Raw genomic sequence first — 18,061 nt, 5'->3', positions numbered from 1 at the left:
ACGTTATTAAAACTCACTGACCCTAAACACAACACGCACTCTGTTCTTATGTCTCTACCACAAACTCACAAAAAAAGTAATGTTATTTGAGTCCAATATTTGATTTTGAGAGAGTCAGAGGTCGAGATTGGATAACAAAAAGAAAAGTGGATTCGGATGGGCTGAACAATTGGATAACAAGCAAGACATGTGTGACACAGGGAAAAGTTATTGGATCAGCAGCCTTGGGGAAAAAAAAGACAGGGATCTGGATGGCAATTGGTTTGCTCAGTTATCCTTTAAGGCTGCCATGTGCAGGCACAAAATGAAATCTCTGTTGGCTTAAAGTATGACATCACCGCCGAGTGACGGCAGGTATACGTGTTTGTGCATCTATGGTGCAGTAGCAGGTTTAGGGTTTGGTAATGACCGTGATTGTGACATTGTAATTGTCATGAATCACCGTTAGTTCTGACAGGCTGCCGCGTCTGGAACTGATAGGCCCTCATTAGGGAGTCTTGACCACAGACTGGTTAGGTTCAATTCAATGGAGCTCTATTTCTCCTGCCTCCCTCACTTCCACCATATTCTTATACATATACATTAACTTTTAGATATATTTCTTCGCTTGGAGCAGGCAGTTAGGTTGAGTAATTCTAAAATAGGATGATCAAGATTTAAAAAAATTAACTGGAAAAAAAAAACAAAAGAAGATATAATGCAAAGTCCATATTTGGGTACATCTTGAACAATTTATTTTGCTAGTCAAATCAAAGAGTTAAATTCATTTAATTTTTGAAAAAGATGTATTGCATTTGAAAATCAAGGTCCCAGAGCTACAGAATCTAATTTGTTTAAAATCCAGTGGGATGTCAGTGATGATCATCCTATGTTTTTAGAAATCCAAACTCAATGGGGCCGTCTTCACGATGCCGTCAGCTGACAAGCTGTATGGAAATGCCGATTTTATTTTCCAGTGGGAATCCGCAGTGAGCATCCGCTCACATTGCCAAACGTACCAAAAGCTTCTTCAATGACCATGATGTACCCATATTTCTGTGAAATTCTATAAATTGCGTTGTGTCAAAAAAGTTTATCTCTGGCCAGGAGGCGCTTGGTTTCCAAAAATCTCTACAGGGGGTGCAACACTGATAAATGTTAAAAACCACTGGTTTGCTCTGTTAATTTCAAGAGGGACCTGGCTGCAGACAAGATGGTGGCTGACATCATCAGCCAGAGGCAGGAAATTTACAACTTACCTTATTCCTAACCATAACCCAAAAGTGTTCAAAATTGTAGAAAATATCTTATTAATGCCTTAAATGGGAAAAAAAACATAACTGTTAAGGTTGCCAGTTATGTTTTTTTTTTTTTGGGGGTACTTCCAATTCCGGTCGGGGATTTCTGGTTCTTGACGTTAATGTCTACACCCAGGTCCTCTTGTTAATTTCTGTCTCATCAGTTAGTGAAACGATTATAGAGTGAGTTCACCTTACTGTCATTGATTTCCCTTTCAGTTCCTGCTGCTGAGCCTATTGAATACGCACAGTTCCCCTTCTACCTCAACGGGCTCAGGGAGACGCCACAGTTTGTGGAGGCCATCGAGAGCGTCCGGGCGATCTGCAACAACTACAGCAGACAAGGCCTGCCCTCCTACCCCAACGGCTACCCTTTCCTGTTTTGGGAGCAGTATGTTAGTCTGCGTCACTGGCTTCTCCTGTCCATCAGTGTTGTGCTCGCCTGCACCTTTCTGGTCTGTGCCCTTTTCCTGCTCAACCCGTGGACCGCTGGCATTATTGTAAGTGTTCTGGCACAGTTTAATGGATTTTATATAATCTTCTGTACATATGAATTGTATCTATTTTATTTGTTTTTCTCATGGTTCACTTGTATGGTTCACTTTTTAACAACTCTTCAAGACTTTTTCATTGGCTTAACATTTGTAGTTAGTTATGTTTTTTTAACCAGTATATCTCCTCTCTTTTCCCTCCAAAATAGCTCTCTGTTTTGACACTTTTCCCATATTCCGATGATAACTAAATTGCAGCGTAACGTCTGATTGACTTATCTGGTGCTTTAGTGTGTGTTTCGTGTCAGTTAAACAAGCAATGCAAAATAAACTTGTGCATCAAGCCGTGCACTACAAGTCCTGACAGATTCCTCAACAAGATCTAAAGGATATGAGAAATTATGCTGTCAAACGGACAAAAGCTTTTTTATTTGTGTATGCATTTGGTCTTAGTTTGTCACTGTCTGAACGAGTAAATTAGTTATCTCAAGCTTTTGTTCTCTTCTTCTTTAAGCAGTAAATCCGCTGCTTCCAATTACCTTCTTTTTGTTTTAAAGGTAGTTTTAAAAGTAGGGCTCATTATGGCGGTGATATAATAACTACCCAAGCAAGAATAAAGTAACAAAAAGGGGTTTATACAAGTGTACGATCTGGTTTTTTGAAGTTATATAACCTCTTTTTGTGATAGTAAAACCTGTCCAACACAAAAGGCCTTCAGCTCTAATCTGTTTGCTCGGTTGTTGGACAGAACAAGTTAAAAAAAAATAAAAAAATAACCACCCAAGCTTTATTGGGTTGTGAAGAATTAAATTTACTTTAAAGTCCCACTCCGATCATCCTTTGAGCTATTTTAGAAACATTACCATTGTTCTTTTAAGTATGATTATGCTGAATTTAGCCAAAATCCAAAAACCATTGTCATTTTCTAGGACATAGTTTCTGCAGATTAACAGTACTTCATTGGTAATTAACTTCAGAATTTTGGGCAGGACTGTTCCCGCTTACCCCCTTCCCCTGCTTATTGCTGAGAGCAACCTGTTTACGCACTCTTTCACTAGCTTACAGCCCCTCAAACGTCAACTTAACGTTACCGGTGCAACAAAAATGGTGAGCAATATTGGAGCTATCCAGCTGTATTGAGCCACATGTCAGCTCAGACAAGGAAAACAAAGACGTACATAGATCAAGTCGTCTACAGAATGGATGTGCCCAGCATATTTTCTACATCATAAAAAAAGCCCTTTTTCAAACACCACAATGATGTGAATAAAGATTTAAAAATAAAAATTACTCAGAAATGCAATTTTTAGATCAATTTTCTTTACATTTGTCCACCATCATTAGAAAAATGCAGCAAAACGTTAAAAAAAAATGCCAAAAAAACACAATTTTTATTGGAGTGGTTCTTTAAAGGAAGCATGTTAGGAGAGTTTGCATTACATGTGTGGCGGATTGAAGTAAATTTGTGCACTGCATGCTTCTTATGCCCTTTTTTTAAAATCACACAATTTACTTAATTCTACTGCTCCCAACCCTTTTATAATTATTTAGAAAATGTTAGGTTTCCTGAGCATAGAAATTACTTATTATGTTTGATCCTTACTATGATTTTAAACTGAATTTACTGCGAACATAGAATTCCTGTAACTTTCTCACTGTTTTAATTATTATCTTTATTGTTTGGTGAGATGATAGATTTTGTGTCAAGCTCAAATTTGTGGTAAAAAAGCAACCTTAAGGACTTGAAAGCAGCCTTCTGTTGTACTCTTAAGTCAAAAAATAGGGCCTGCGGTGTGTTATTGTAGCCCCAGTCAGCAGCATTTATTTTGTGCTGTGTTGTTTGAGCCGTCTGTTTAGTCTAGTCCAACACTCCCACACAACAGCATTGAAATCTATGAGGACAGGAGGCAAAGTTGCTACAGCAACTAGCTCCAATTGTTAACCTATAATGTCAGATTTATATATTTCTCCTCCCCATCTTCCATTTTCTCACAAAAGGGTTTCCACGGATACGTGCAAACACCCATTCACACACACAGTTAGGAGCATAAACACACTTTGGCAGCTCATGGACGTGTTTATACTCGCACGCATGCTGTATGAACGTGTAAACATGCAGGCTCATAATTCACAAAGAAACTCCAGCACAAAGAGGTCTGCTTTTTCTCTCTGGTAGGTTGTATTTGCTAACAGGCAGTAGCCGGGATACCTGAGCCCTTGAAACAAGGGGAGGAGGGGATAGTCGTGTACATCCTTCAGGCTGCACCAGCCAGATCAAAAGGCCACTTCTGGAGAGGCGTCAAACATCAATAGCTTGTTGCTTCTGCTTAGTACTGATCGCTTCCTGTCAGGCTAAAGTTAAAGTGTATTAATCATTTAACCTAGATTAAAAGCTGTTGTCCATATTAATGGAAACACTTACAATTTCTCAAGGTGCTAAAATGGCGAAACAAGATTTTTTTTTAATATAATCTGGATACTTAAAAACTTTTAGAGCTCCAACTCTGACTATCTAAGGTGCACTTGAGAGTTCTGTACACAAATCCATATCCACACATGCTCCCAGCTACCCTTCCTGCCCACATGAGGCCTCTTCAAAGGATTTGGGCCCCTGTGTAACTTGACACATGTCAGCTGATGATGGCATTTACGCTCCTGTCCCGCTCTGCTGTAGAGCTCCGACCCTCAAAGCTTTTCAACCACACGTGGGTTTAACACATCCATATCAGAGAGATACCCATGCGTTTTAGGATCAGAAATTACTGAACCCCTGTTTGATTTATATACATAAATTCTAGACAGCTGTAAATTTATGCTGGATTATACTTTTTGTTGCTTCTTTTTAAAAAAGCCAGAACACAAGTATTGGTTAAAAAATTACTTCAAAAATTTTTTTGTGTTTGTGTAAAAGGACTCACAAAATGGAGTTTTAAAAATCCAAACTTGTCTTTTTCACAATATGGAAGGTAAAATCTAGCCTTTACATACAGACAGCTTCCTTTCTGACCATGATGTGATTTCTCCTCAGGTGTTGGTCCTCTCTCTCATGACGGTGGAGCTCTTTGGCTTCATGGGCTTGATGGGAATCAAGCTGAGTGCGGTTCCTGTTGTCATTCTCATTGCCTCCGTGGGTATTGGAGTGGAGTTCACTGTTCATGTGGCCCTGGTGGGAAAACTTTCTAGAATCATTGACTTTCTTTAAATGGTTGTGCCATAACCAGTAGAAGTTTTATCTAACGTTTGTGGATCTCTGTGTGTGTTGTAGGCGTTCCTGACAGCCATAGGGGATCGTCACAAGCGGGCAGTGCTGGCTTTGGAGCACATGTTTGCTCCAGTGCTGGATGGAGCTTTTTCCACTTTACTAGGAGTCCTAATGCTCGCAGGCTCTGAGTTTGACTTTATTGTCAGGTGAGTAAAAAATGATGCTTAAAAAAAACCTGTAGTGTTAAGAGATTCCTCTCAGAAAGGTTATCATGTTGCATCCATGTCCTGTTCAAAACTTAGACCATGCCTCAACCTGCATGTCATAGGAATCTACCATACTCAAAGCAGCAACCATGCATGAAGGCTTCTCTCTTCTTCTGTTTCCTTTCTCGATCTTCCACCCGCACCACCATTGCATTCCCGCTCTGTAAACCTCATCCTTTTCCCAGCTTGACATACCTGTTTTTATGTCGGTTTGTGTGTGGTGGTGTCTACAAAAGTTTTCTTTCGTCCTTTTGCTTTGCCTCTGTGTGTCCCTTTCCCCTCTTTAATGTCTCTCTAGCCTGGTATTTTAGAGAAAAGAAGAGGAAGGAAGGTGACCTCAAGGTCAAAAAAGGTAAAGAGAAGAGGAGAGGTTATAGCAGGGGTGATCAGAGATCAAGTTAATGGAAAGAGAGAAGGAGAAAGCCTTAAGGTTGTCTGGCTTTTGTTAACTCCTTCAACTAGTTTAACTGCCTTTACTTGACATTTATAAGCAAAGGAAGGGGTAACAGAGTGGGAGGCGAGAGGACATTTGGGAAAAGACAAGAGAAGTGGCAATAAGAGCCAACACAGTGAAAGCTGTGTTTCATTTTTGTTAGGGTGGGAGATTGTACGCATCAAACACAAAGTTAGAGATCATGCAAAGAGGGGTGGAAAAAAAATTCACATTAAAACTTTTCAAAGCAGTTTGAGCTCCAAAGTTCAGCACAGCTCGGAGCATGACTTAAAGTGTGCACATCTGTGCCATCACTTGCTTGAGTTTAGGTGTTTAAAGACTACTCCGATCATCTTTGGATCTATTTTAAAAATGTTCCCAGTGTTTGTTTTTAGTTATTGTTATGGAATTTTTAACCCAAACAAAAAAAACTGTTCTTTTCTAAGACATAATCTCTGCAGAGCAGCAGCACTTCCCTTCCTGTTGCAGAGCAGGGAGCTGGTGGCCCACCCAGCGTGTTTTCTACGTCACAAATAGGCTTTTTTTTAGACTGCAATTTTAATAAAGAAATACTTAGAAATTCATTTTAAAATTAATTTCCTTTACATATGTCCTCTATCATCTGACAAATGTCACAAGAAAATTTTAAAAACAACAAAAACACAATTTTCATCGTAGTGGATGTTTAATTTAGTCTACTTGGCTCTAGGACCCACTCTAGGATTTTGCCTTAAAGGGCATAATCATACTTAACAGATCATTTGGAACGCATTTAAATAAAGATAAAAAGATGATTGGAGTGGGACTTTAAGAGAATGGGGAGTATTGCACTACTGATATTCACCCTGTGTCATGTGCACACGCCTGTGCTCACATATGCACACTTAGAGTGTTACACACAGTCCCCTGCATTTAGACAAACACATCAACCTGCTCCCTGACCCCGTAATCACTGGGGTCAACTGTGGCGTGCCTGGAACTGAGCACACACATGCACTCAAACACACAAGCATGGCGCCCTATAGACCTTCTCTCCTCACCTCCAGTGTTGTGCTGTGCTCTGGTTTCTGGTTCAGTCCGGGGTTTTCATTTAAAATTTCTGCTGTTGTTTGAACAAACAAAGCAGCGCCCCAAGACGGTGCAATAACAACAGTTCGTATTTTTCTGCTTGTGCCGAAAGAAATGTTTCCCTGACTTTTTCCACGGGCCCTGTGAATGTTTTCACTGTAAACAGCACAGCAGGGCACCCGGCTCAGTCTGTGGGCTGCACGCGTGCATGAGTGCAGTTCGTGTGTGCGCAAAGGTGACACAATATTTAATCATGCTGGTGTGAAAGTAAAGGCTAAGCGTGGTGATGACACAATTTTACTTTGATTTACTAAATCGGTTAGGAGAAATGACGGGCTACTAAAAGCACATGAGGGTCAGGCAGGCTTTAACAACCGTTAGAAAAATGTGTGTACTGGAGCCCAGTGCGCTGCAAAGCCTTTAATTGAGTTTCACTTTAAAATGACTTATTTGCAACCATTTTTGAACTAAAGGGTTTTGGAATTTCTTATTGCAAATAGTTACTATTAAAAATTAGGAAAATGTACCACTCGCACAGCTACAAACGAAGTCCCCGGGTATGCTGGATTGTGTCCCGTGACATTTTATTTTACTAAGGAGCACATAATCGGCCCATAAAGCAGAAAAAGTTATGCATTTTTGTGTTCCATGAAGACATGAAACTGATTCTATTCAGGATCATAAAGCAATGACTCATTCTCAGAACTAGTAGTGTGGGACAGATGAATTTATCCACTTAGATGTAAATTCAGTTGAGTGCAATGGAGTCATAAATTCACAATTTTTTGCTGTTTTGCTTTACACAATTGATACCCTAATCACAAAAAATATCCAAACTGATGTGAATTCTGAAGCAAAATATTACAACAATGTAGGTTATAACGCAGAACTTTACTAGAATTTAGCCAAGGCATGATAGGGTCCTATGCATAAAGGCCATATTTATTTGTAATCCATGGGAGACCTGGGATGACAAACTAGGGGTTCTGCAAAGCCTTAAAATATTTTTGATTTTCAGTGTTATGTCCACAGTGGAGATGAATAGCAGTGATTTTAAACTTGTTCAATCACATGTTCTGTAAACGCAACATTTTCCATCAGCGGTGGAAAAAAAGTAGATGAACTTCAGCACGAGTTTGTATTATTAAAGTTTATGATAAAGATCCGAGTCCTCGCTCTACACCTCAGCTCATCCCTGTTTACACCCCCACACATGCAAGCAGAAATCACAGTGTGGGGTCAAGCAGAAGGGTTGTCGGTGCACGGAGGTTTCTCTGATAACCTTTCACAGGTAAGGCCAACAAGGAGGTGGGCCCTGCCTAATGAAGGAAGCAGGAGAGCAGAGGGGAAGATTAAGAGTGGAGATTGGTGGGCTTTTACCTTATACATCGGAGATTTAATTAGATGGAGGGGATTGTGGAGTGGCCGGGAATTTCACAGGAGCTTAGCTGGAATGGAGGGAGAGAAAAGTGAGGCGGAGAAGATAAAGAAAGAAATAAAAGACAGGGAGTGAGGCCAGGGAAGGGTGGTACTCTGAGGGTCCCCTTCTCTAGACTAAATTGTTTAAATTCTATACCCTTCACTTCATTTGTTTGCTTCTAGCTCTCGCTTTTTTTTTTTGAGCCAAAGACGAGTGAGGCCCCTGTGCTCTCGTAACCCCCCCTCCATACCCCCCAACGCCTCTTCCCTTACCCCCTCCCTTCACATTCCTCCGCGCTTTGTTTTCCCCATGTTTGCTTATACACCACACACCCAAGAGAGTACCCTCACCCACAGTCACCCCCCGTCCTCTGGTCTTTTTTTTTTCCTTTCCCTCTTCTCTTCTTTTCTTTTCTCCAGTGCCTTTGAATTAACCAGCTCTGGCTAATTATGCTTCCCCTTTTTTTTTCTCTCTGCGGCTTCTTTAAGACTAACCCTCTTTGGCAGGACTTAGAAACACGCAAGGTAGCTTTCTTTTCTGCTCCTAAAGAAAAACCCAGTGCCTGTCTGTCTGTCTTTGAGGTGTGTTTGTTTGGGGCACAATTATTATTTCGGGCATGTGTGATGCTTGCTCATACGTCTTTATGTCTGTAGGTTGTATGGTGTGTACAGGTATTTTATGTTTCCTCTTGTCAGTCTTTGTTAGCCAAAACAACAAAGGTTTAGTTGGGGTTTTTTCTAGTTTCATAAATATTTTGTGTTTTGCCATAGAGTAAGCAGCGCGTGCACTGTTACTCAGCTGTTCCCTCAGAGTTTCATATGATGTTGAACGGTCTGCGCCTTTGCTAAAATCTTTTTGTGTTTCTATTTATTTATCTTTTTCAGGTATTTCTTTGCAGTGTTAGCCATTCTAACAGTTCTGGGAGTACTGAATGGATTGGTCCTTCTTCCAGTATTATTATCTTACTTTGGACCCTATCCGGAGGTGAGATCTTTCAGACTAAAACTGCCAAACAATTATGTGTAAAATATGTTTTCTATTGATACATTTTTTGTGAAATTTCATTAGCAAAAGTCTAATCCAAAATAGCTTTTTGGTTTTACACGAGTAGAGTTAAGGTGGAGAAAATTTCAAGTACAAAATATACCGTTGTTGTATTTCGGTGATTTTTTTCGTAACAAGTGCTCTTAACGCAGCATCACCGCTAGTTTCTCTTTAAAGACCCACTCCAATCCTCTTTTTATCTGTTGTAAAAGTGCGCCCAGTGGTCTTTTAATTCTGAATGTGCTCTTTTTAGACAAAAAGAAGAAAACGTTTTCGTTTTCTCGGGCATAGTTTCTGCAGAGCGGCTGTAGTTCTTTAGAAATTCACCTCTAAGTTGTGGGTGAAACGACTGGCAACCCCGCCCGCCATTCCCCTCCTCATTGCGGAGCAGGGAGCTTAGCCCACAGCATTTTATGTCACAAATAAGCTCTTTTTCAAAGGACATTTCTTCGTCTACTTCTGATTTACAACTATCTGAATTAAGAAATGCTCATAAATACAATTTTGCACTTAATTGTTTCAATACAGTAAATGCCCACAAGAGCATGTTAAAAACAAGATTTTCATCTGAGTGGATCTTGAGGTCAACCAGGACTTTATTCTGCAGCCTTGTTCTTAAGCACACTCTCCCTCCCCTCCCTGCTCAGGTATCACCAGCAGATGGGCGCAGTCGGTTACCTACTCCTTCCCCAGAAGCCCCGCCTCACATGGTCCACTTCTCAGTCCGTCCCAATCGTGCAACTGCCGGCACCACCTCCTCAGGTGTAGCTTCAGACTCATCAGACTCAGAATACAGCTCCAATACCACAGGCTCTGGAATCAGCCAGGAGACGCAGAATTACAACCTGCCGTCCCGAAGAGGACAGACCCGGGCCGTGGAGCAGCAGTACCACGTCCAGACCAACAGGGGCAGAGAACCCAGGACAGAGGAGGAAAGGAGATCAGGACATAGGCGATCAAACAGAGAGTCTGATGCACCGGCCTATACTGTGTCTTCGGTAAGAAGATAGCCATCATAGTATCACTTTTGCGTAAACAGGAAAAAAAAACAGTATTTGATTGGGTTGTCCTAAAGTCTGTTTCCTCTCAGGGTGGCCATTCTGGGCTCCAGCATGGGGGTACGTGGCAAAATAGCAGCAGGGACCCCAGGAGCCAGATGCACTGGAAAGCCCCGCCCCCATCCTGCCCGCGCATGGATGCTTTTGAAGCTGCTACTGAGCCCGGGAACCATCATGGCTCCCACAGCCATAGAGAACGCTCAGCAGGCCACAGAGGCCGCTCTTCCCACAACCATCAGTCCCATCACCACCCCCCACCACTCCACCTCAATCCCACCCCATTTTGCCAACCCATTACCACAGTAACAGCATCCGCCTCAGTTACCGTTGCTGTTCACCAAGGTCCCCTCTCCGGCCTGGACCCTGTTTCCCCTCACCTTGGACACGCTGCAACAGACAGTTACAGCTCGACTGGGCCGGAGCAACCAGAGCCTGCATTCCAGGACCCACATGTGCCACTGTACACCTACACAGGAGCCAGAGGAGTCCAGGAGGAGGCTGTGGAGCTTCAAGATTTGGAGTTCGAGGCAGCTGAGAACAACATTGGCAGGCAGGCTAGCTGAGGTGAGATTTCAGCTTCTCTATCAACAGGTTGTCCTCTCTTTCTCTTTAAAGCAAACACCTGACTGTGCCATCTCTGCTCCGTTTACAGTTCTGGACGACAGAAGCACTATGGCCAAAGACAGACTACTCTGTGTTAAAGAGCAGCTGACCCAGCTTGGCAGCCGGTCTTTGCTTCACCTCACACGCTCCAGCCCTACGCAGCCAGAAGCTTGCCAGTGTTGCCATAATGGTGCTCATTGTTACTGTATCCCATCAAATCGTTGTCTTAGACATTTCTATCTATATTTAAAAGCTGTATACATATGTAAATATGAACAAAAAAGTAGATATAATTTTAGGAGCTGTACAATTCCTCATGTTATAGCTGGTGTGTCTGCTTATGTGTGTGTTTGAAGGAGAGAGATTTCTGATTAACTTTCATCTGTCTGTGGATCTGTGCCATTTGAAAGCTTCGTCACAAAAAAAACCCCATCAGCATTCACTGCTGCTGCTCAAAACATTTTCAACATTTATTACTCTATGCAAATGTCTCTTAACGTGAAAGAGGTGTCTAAATATGTTTGTGTGTGAGCAGAGCTGGGCTGTATGATGTTAAATCAACCTCATTTTCCGCCTTACCCGTCGGACAAATCGTCAGATCAAACTACCATTAATACTCTGAAATCATGAGGGAATCTTGTTTTTTTAAAACAAAGTTATTGGATGAGAGTGTGAGTGTTTATTATTGTAAAAAGGTACGCTTGTAAAACTATTAATTTTTCTTATCACAAACCTGTGGTAGATATGATACAGTTTTAACTTGACACGCCATGCGTGCTATTTAAGATGAGCTGGTATGAAGAAATTTAAAAAGTTGTTTTGTTTCCTTTTTTGTTTTTGTTTTTAACGCCTTGGAACCTGTTTCTGCACTCAGCTTTGTATCACTGTCTGGTTGTACTTTACTGTAAAAGGTTATGAGTTGTTTTGACCATGTCAGACTCCACGCAGGTTCTGCTCAGTTTACTGACCCTAAGAGCGGTAAACGCACCTCAGAAATCCACGCTACCTTTACAGGAACCGACACCGTCACTGGTTCTGGAAGAGGCTGTGTCTTGTTGGATAAGCTAAAGCTCAAACCGTATACTGTACGACCCGATTCAAAGTGGCACTTGACTGCATCTCATTTACAGGAAAAACTTGCTTGAAGTAGCCGTTTCTGTCCATCCGATAAGCTAGCCCACTGAGGGCTAAAAAGTGTATGTCTTACCGACATGTTTTTTTTTTGTTTCGTTTTTTTTACGTGCGAGGTTAATCATTTGTGTATGTATCCTCACTCTGTAGCAAAAATCCCAACTGGTCCTAGTTTGGCCACAGCTGTCCCCACTGACCTCAGCTCACAGAAATCCACAATTGAATGCCATGAAACTGATTGGACGTCTCCCTTCAGCTGCTAAATTGCACAGCGCTGAGCCCTGGGAGGTCAGTGTTTACTCCGCTTTAGTTGCCTGCCCTGCCTTCACTAGCTCCATATGTCAGTGCCGGCAGGCATACCTATAACTCCCTTTGCCCCCTTTGGCCTGCCAACACACACCTCCCCTCTGAACTTCCTAGACGCAGTTCTCTTCCACTCATTTACATCAGCTGCTTGCATGAAATAGGTTGTTATTTTGTACGTTTTCTCCAGATGTCATATTGGCAGTAGTGGAGAAAATCATAGCTGGCAACTATTTTATTCACTTTTTTTTTTGTTTGTTTGATTGCGATATTTATATTTTTGTAATATATATTTTTTCCATTATTGTGATGCCAGTGGATAACAAATGCAGGGATTTTTATGTTTGTTGAAAAAAACACTATTACATGTTAATGTTTTTGTTTTTTTTACATTAGTGGAGTTTGATCTGTATAAAGTGCTTACTAATGTTAAATAGGAAAAAAACAGAGTATATAACTTGTTACATTACAGGTCTCATCATAGCTCTTAGAGGATTTTAAAAGGAAAAAAAAAAACGTTTTTGCCAGGTTTTCACTCTGGTCCCAGTTGGTGTGGATTTATGTTGTTTTCAGTTACAAAGATAAATGTATGCCATATAATTTATTTATATTAAATTTTATTTTTGTAGTGTACATAGTAGTTGTCAAGGTATTTGACAGAAGTATATTTCTAAAGAGTTTATATGTAATGATATACCATAACAGAAAAAAGCCTTAAGGTGCACACTTTCATTGCTGACTGTTGTGAAAGACAACATTGACACCTCCCCTTCAGTATTACGTTCCGATCCGAGGAGAGACGCAGCTGTTTCTATGGGTTTGTCAGAAGCGATCCATGAAAGTAGAAAGTTGTACTAGCTCTCTAATTATTAATGTTCAAACACTGATAGAATTCTAACAAATAAAAATATAACTTATTTGTCTCTTTGTTGATAACTTTTAATAAATGGAAATTCCAAAAGACTGCTTTTTTTCTGCTTTTTTGTTTGTAGCAGGTAACCCCTCCCCTCCTTCCAGCACCTCCCTCTGTGTAAAACATCCCACATCTGGTCCAGAGGCCTGCAGCCCTCCCCTAAAGCCCACCCAGCTCCGCCCCTGCACCCCATACCACCACTCTGTATTCTGAATGATTTTGATTGACAGCTTTATAGAGTACAAGGAAATTGGTTGTACTTACAATACAGCTGGCCTGTTCAAAGTAATGAAAGAGGGCATGTGGCCTTGAGCTTTGCTATACCGATGGTGAAAGAGGGAGTGCACCTTGTCAGCTGCATGGGTGGCAGCGATTTACTCTCATACTCCAGGCCGGTAGGGGGGAGAAAAAAGCCGGAGTCGCCCTGCAGGAAAATTCAAATTTCAACAGTCCCTCCTGTTTTTTTTAATCGCGACCAAACTTATAGCGGGACAGTCTCAACTTGAGCCTTAGAAAGGCCAGCACACTCGCTCAAATTCGATCAGCAGTAAAAGGGAGTCAGTAGGCGTGTAATTATCTTTTAAAGCCATAAAAAGTACTTGGCTCACCTGCTTTCTGTACGACCATTGCTAAGAGGCTACACTAACATTTAACAAACTACCTGCAATGTTAAAACAGTCCCCTTAGAAATAAGTCAAAAATTCTTAAAACCTTGTTTAAATAAGAAAAAAAAAAGGCTAATGGGGTAAAAAAAAATTGTCTTACCTAGAATTCTTATCTTAAAAAAAAAAAATCATTTTACTAAGTCATGTTTTCTTAAAGACTCACACCAAATACTCTTTTGATCTATTTTTTTAAACTGTCTTTTTCTAGGACATAGTTTCTTCTGAGTGGCAGTTTATTAGAAATGGCAAGAACTATCAGAGCAACCCAACTGTACAGTTTTTAGCCAGATACCAGCTCAGACGAGGAAAACAAAGACATACATGGATTTGTTTGTCTGCAAGTGGATGTATCAGGATGCTTTTGGCTTGCTAAATGTATACGTCACTGCTACAAGCTTTTTCCAACAGCATTTTTTCGTTTTTCTCATTCAGAGCTGTGGTTCCGCTTCCAAACTTCTAGACTGGACTTGGTTTCATGATGGTTTAAAATATTCAGCTGAAAAAACAACTTTGTAATTTGAAGATTTAAAAAACTATTTAAAATAAGTTCTCACACCCACCCTAAAAAAACAAAACAAAAAATTAAAAGTCATCCTCCACATTGATGAAACTTGGTGTGCCAAAGAAAACTGTCCACCCAGCGCTCGTCGGGGGTGACATGGTTCACTGAGTTGCAATGTTGTTAAGATCGGTTTCACCACCACTCCCCTCATCTGTTGGAGGACCCTGGGTCACCACACTAGCACCCCCCTCCACCCTCTGCCCCCACTTTAGCCTTTAGCCCCACTCACATCACAAACACATGCACACACATATATCCAAGCTGCCCTTACACTGTGAAGAGTGCTTCAGCGACGCTAACGAGCTCCAGGTTGTTAATGAATAAGTGTTTCCGGTACCTGTCCTCTCAGCCCGCTGAGAAGGACTGGCAGGGGAGGGAGATGGAGGAGTCAGGAAAGAGGAGGCAATTAGGATGTTTCTTCCTCTCTTGACTTGTATGAAGTGGAACTAGCCTATGACAATGCAGCAGACACTTACCAACTCTTTTTTGTGAAGTCTGCTTCCTGTCCTTCCCGCTCCAGTCCTTCTCCTCCATCCATCCATCCATCCATCCCTTTTCCCATCCCTGAAAGGCTTGTCCATCATCACCTGCTACTAAAGCTAAACCCTCCCAGTGTATACTCACCTCTACATGAATGATTGCTCTGTTGACGGGACTGCATCGGGACCCACACAGCCACACGCAGCAATTCGGGGTTACTTCGATTTGCACATTCTTTATGAAAAGGGAGTTTAAGAATAAGTCTGCAGGAAAAATCATATGGTGTGTTGATACAAGCCCAGCCTCTGACAAACAGGGGCTTTGCCTTTGAGGCCTCAAAGACACCTTGAAAATCATTCAGCTGCAAACCTTTGCATGCTTCTATGTCAAAGCTGCTGGATGTCTGTGCAGGCCTGATGTGATTGGCAACCAGAGATTTAAGAGAGTATAAGAACTGCGTGTCTCTGCTGATATTGGCTCCACATTTTAGGTTAAAAAACACACACGTCTGTCAAAGAAATTGCATCACAGAATTACCAAAAAAAAGCTCTTGTTGAATATTAATTTTTCATGACAGCTCATCCCATAATGCATTTTTGCTTTGTTTGATTCTTTGTTCATTAAGATTTAAATGAGATCCCTCTGAGAGTGTGCTGCATATGTTGCCAAAGCTTTAAGACAAATGTGCTGGATTAACTAGAAGCAGGGACCAATTTTAAGATGACAGACACCAGAGATGCATTGTTTTCTTGATTTATCTACCATAATGTCCTTTGAAGTATGCATTCTGAAGTTCACAAATTCTTTGGAAGCGCAAAATAATGTCAAATATTTTACAAGGTCTGGCGTCATGACAGAGTTAAACTGTCTCCTGTTTTTGCTCTCATGTGGTGCAACCTCATGTTGGGTGGTTTTTGGGAAGTTCCTGCTGCTGCTGCAGCTTGATCGCTCTTTGGAACCCTTTTCACTTTGGCAGGCTCATTGAAGAGGAGTAGCATTCTTTTATACAAGAGCAATCTGTGCAGTTCCAAAACCCCCTTGACCAGACTTACATAAGTTTTGCATGAAAAGAACAGCTTGACAAGCTGCCACGGTGAAAATCAACACCTTTCAAGAATAGTGCTAATCAATCAGCAAACTTCATGAAAAACTTGATTCTGATTAGCAAGAATTAATTCTGATTGATTCTTTTTTTCCCCTCACATATCTATATTTTTTAAAATTGCGCCTTAAATTTGGTTTCTCTTTCCTTTTTTTTTAAGTTTGGACACAGGATTGCACAGTGGTGCAGGGTTTGGCACAGTAAGAAGGTCCTGGTTCAAACCTTTCTGTGTGGAGTTAGTATGTTCTCCTCCAGCATGTGTAGATTTTTTTCGAGGCAATCTAGTTTTCTCCCACTGTCTAGAAATGTGTGTCATAGGTTAATTAGTGACTCTAAATTCCCCTTAGGTGTGTATGTAAGTGTGATCACAACAAACTGGCAACCTGTTCAGGGTACATCCTGCCTTCACCCAGCAAAAGGTTGGCTCCAACAACCTCAAACCTCAGAATGGATTACGCAGGTTCTGAAATGAATGGATGGAAATTTATGCTAAAAAATAATCTCCTTTTTTGTATTGGTTGGGAAGCTCTATTCTTTAAACAATGTTCGAACAGATAAAAACGAAGTTGATTTCTGCGCAGCATAAATAAAAATGAACTTTGTTATTATTTGTTTCATTTTATTTGTTTCTGAAAGTCAAAATATGACAACTTCTACCTGCAAGATCATTATATAAAACTATCATTTTTTTCATGTTTTGTGCAAACAAGAAAAAACTTGGAAGATTCAAGGAAAACAAAAGCTAATTCCAGTTTGATCCTATGGCCGTTCCCTTTCATTAAAATTCTCTTTTTTAACAGAGAGTGGGAGACTTCCTTTTTTAACTCTACTTTTGCAAAGAACCACATTACAAACAAAACAGAGGGAGAAATGTCATTTTCTCCATAGTAGTAACAACAACAATAAAAGGAAAAACATTTATTTTATCCTTAGTCTTGTGGTATTGTGTAGGTGTGACATGTTTAATAACAATAGAAAAAGAAAACGTTGTTCTATTGACCAAATTTGACCATAACTGATATATTTAACAACAGTTTGGCATTCTTGTATTTATGAACCTTTAAAATTTTGGGTTTATTTTGTATGTGGCTCATTTTTATAAACTAGCTGTTATTCATTATATTTTTTACATATACAACAAGATGCCGGTAGCAATCTGAAGATAGATTTGCTCCAGAACAAGAAAAACAAAAGATTCTATTGGGGTTCTGTGTTTTTCAGACCAGACCTTTTTCCGCTTAAGCTGCCCACAATTGACAAATGTATTAAAAAAAAGTGTAAAAAATATAAAAATAAAAGCAACATTCAATTTTTTTCTTGTGGAATTTAAAAATATTTGCATTTAAATATATCACTCTTTCATTCAGGCTTTACATGAGTGAGTGCTTTTAAAGCCGCTTTTCATCACATTTTTCACCACACAATCAGAGCTTTCCAGGAAATGTTTGAGAGAAAAGTAAGCACCAGGGAGAGTGCTAAGAGCACGATGGAAACACATCCAATTCTTAGAAACAGATGACATGATTTACCACGCATGAAGTAGATTTCAAGTCGTCTGCTGCAAGACACATTCAGTGCGTGTACTTGTATCCCTGCCCCTAAAATCAACAAAAAAAGAAAATCTTGGACTTCTTGTATATTAATTTTACATCTGGCTGTTGTCTGTCCATCCTGACAACACTCACCGAATACTAATGCATTGCAGTTTGTAATGTTTTTCTCTAACTTTCACAGCCTCATAATTCTAGTCTGTTATACACTTTTCAGCTTGGGGGAGAAAAGCAAAAGCTGCACCATCTGTAGAGAAGACTGTGATCAACAGGTAGAACTTGTATCTCTGAATGTAAAACTCTGGATCAGCTGGTGAGGACAATAGGGAGTGCATGGAGGTTTCTCAACAACCGTTTGTGTGTTTTGTGGATGGGGAAAAAAGGTTGCTTGTGCTACTTGTGGCAAAGTGATTCAAGATTACAGATCTTCTATGCAAGTGGTGTAAAAAAAAACTCTTTTAAATAGGTATTAGGCTTTGCCAGAATTGTCCTT

The 18,061-nt window shown here is 40.6% G+C and overlaps 1 protein-coding gene across 3 annotated transcripts in view; it reads left to right on the top strand.

Annotated features, from left to right (window-relative positions):
* Nucleotides 1–13,257, top strand: part of ptch1 (patched 1) — a 54,609-nt gene extending 41,352 nt beyond the window's left edge. The window contains exons 18-24 of one of the 3 annotated variants that reach the window (XM_023958347.2): nt 1,497–1,777; nt 4,797–4,934; nt 5,034–5,176; nt 9,042–9,141; nt 9,849–10,199; nt 10,292–10,823; nt 10,912–13,257. In XM_023958347.2, the coding sequence (XP_023814115.1) occupies nt 1,497–1,777; nt 4,797–4,934; nt 5,034–5,176; nt 9,042–9,141; nt 9,849–10,199; nt 10,292–10,822 (1,544 nt within the window). In that variant the 3' untranslated portion in view covers nt 10,823; nt 10,912–13,257. Of the gene's footprint in view, nt 1–1,496; nt 1,778–4,796; nt 4,935–5,033; nt 5,177–8,645; nt 8,682–9,041; nt 9,142–9,848; nt 10,200–10,276; nt 10,824–10,911 lie in introns of those variants that run through there. The other 2 variants (XM_023958346.2, XR_013658174.1) reach the window with 2 other exon arrangements.
* The last annotated feature ends 4,804 nt before the right edge of the window (nt 13,258–18,061 follow it).

Source organism: Oryzias latipes, chromosome 9 (assembly GCF_053564925.1).
Source record: "Oryzias latipes strain Hd-rR chromosome 9, Olatipes_Hd-rR_3.1".
Lineage (NCBI taxonomy): Eukaryota > Metazoa > Chordata > Actinopteri > Beloniformes > Adrianichthyidae > Oryzias > Oryzias latipes.
Note: the sequence above shows the minus strand (reverse complement) of the source record. Positions and strands in the feature narration are given on the sequence as shown.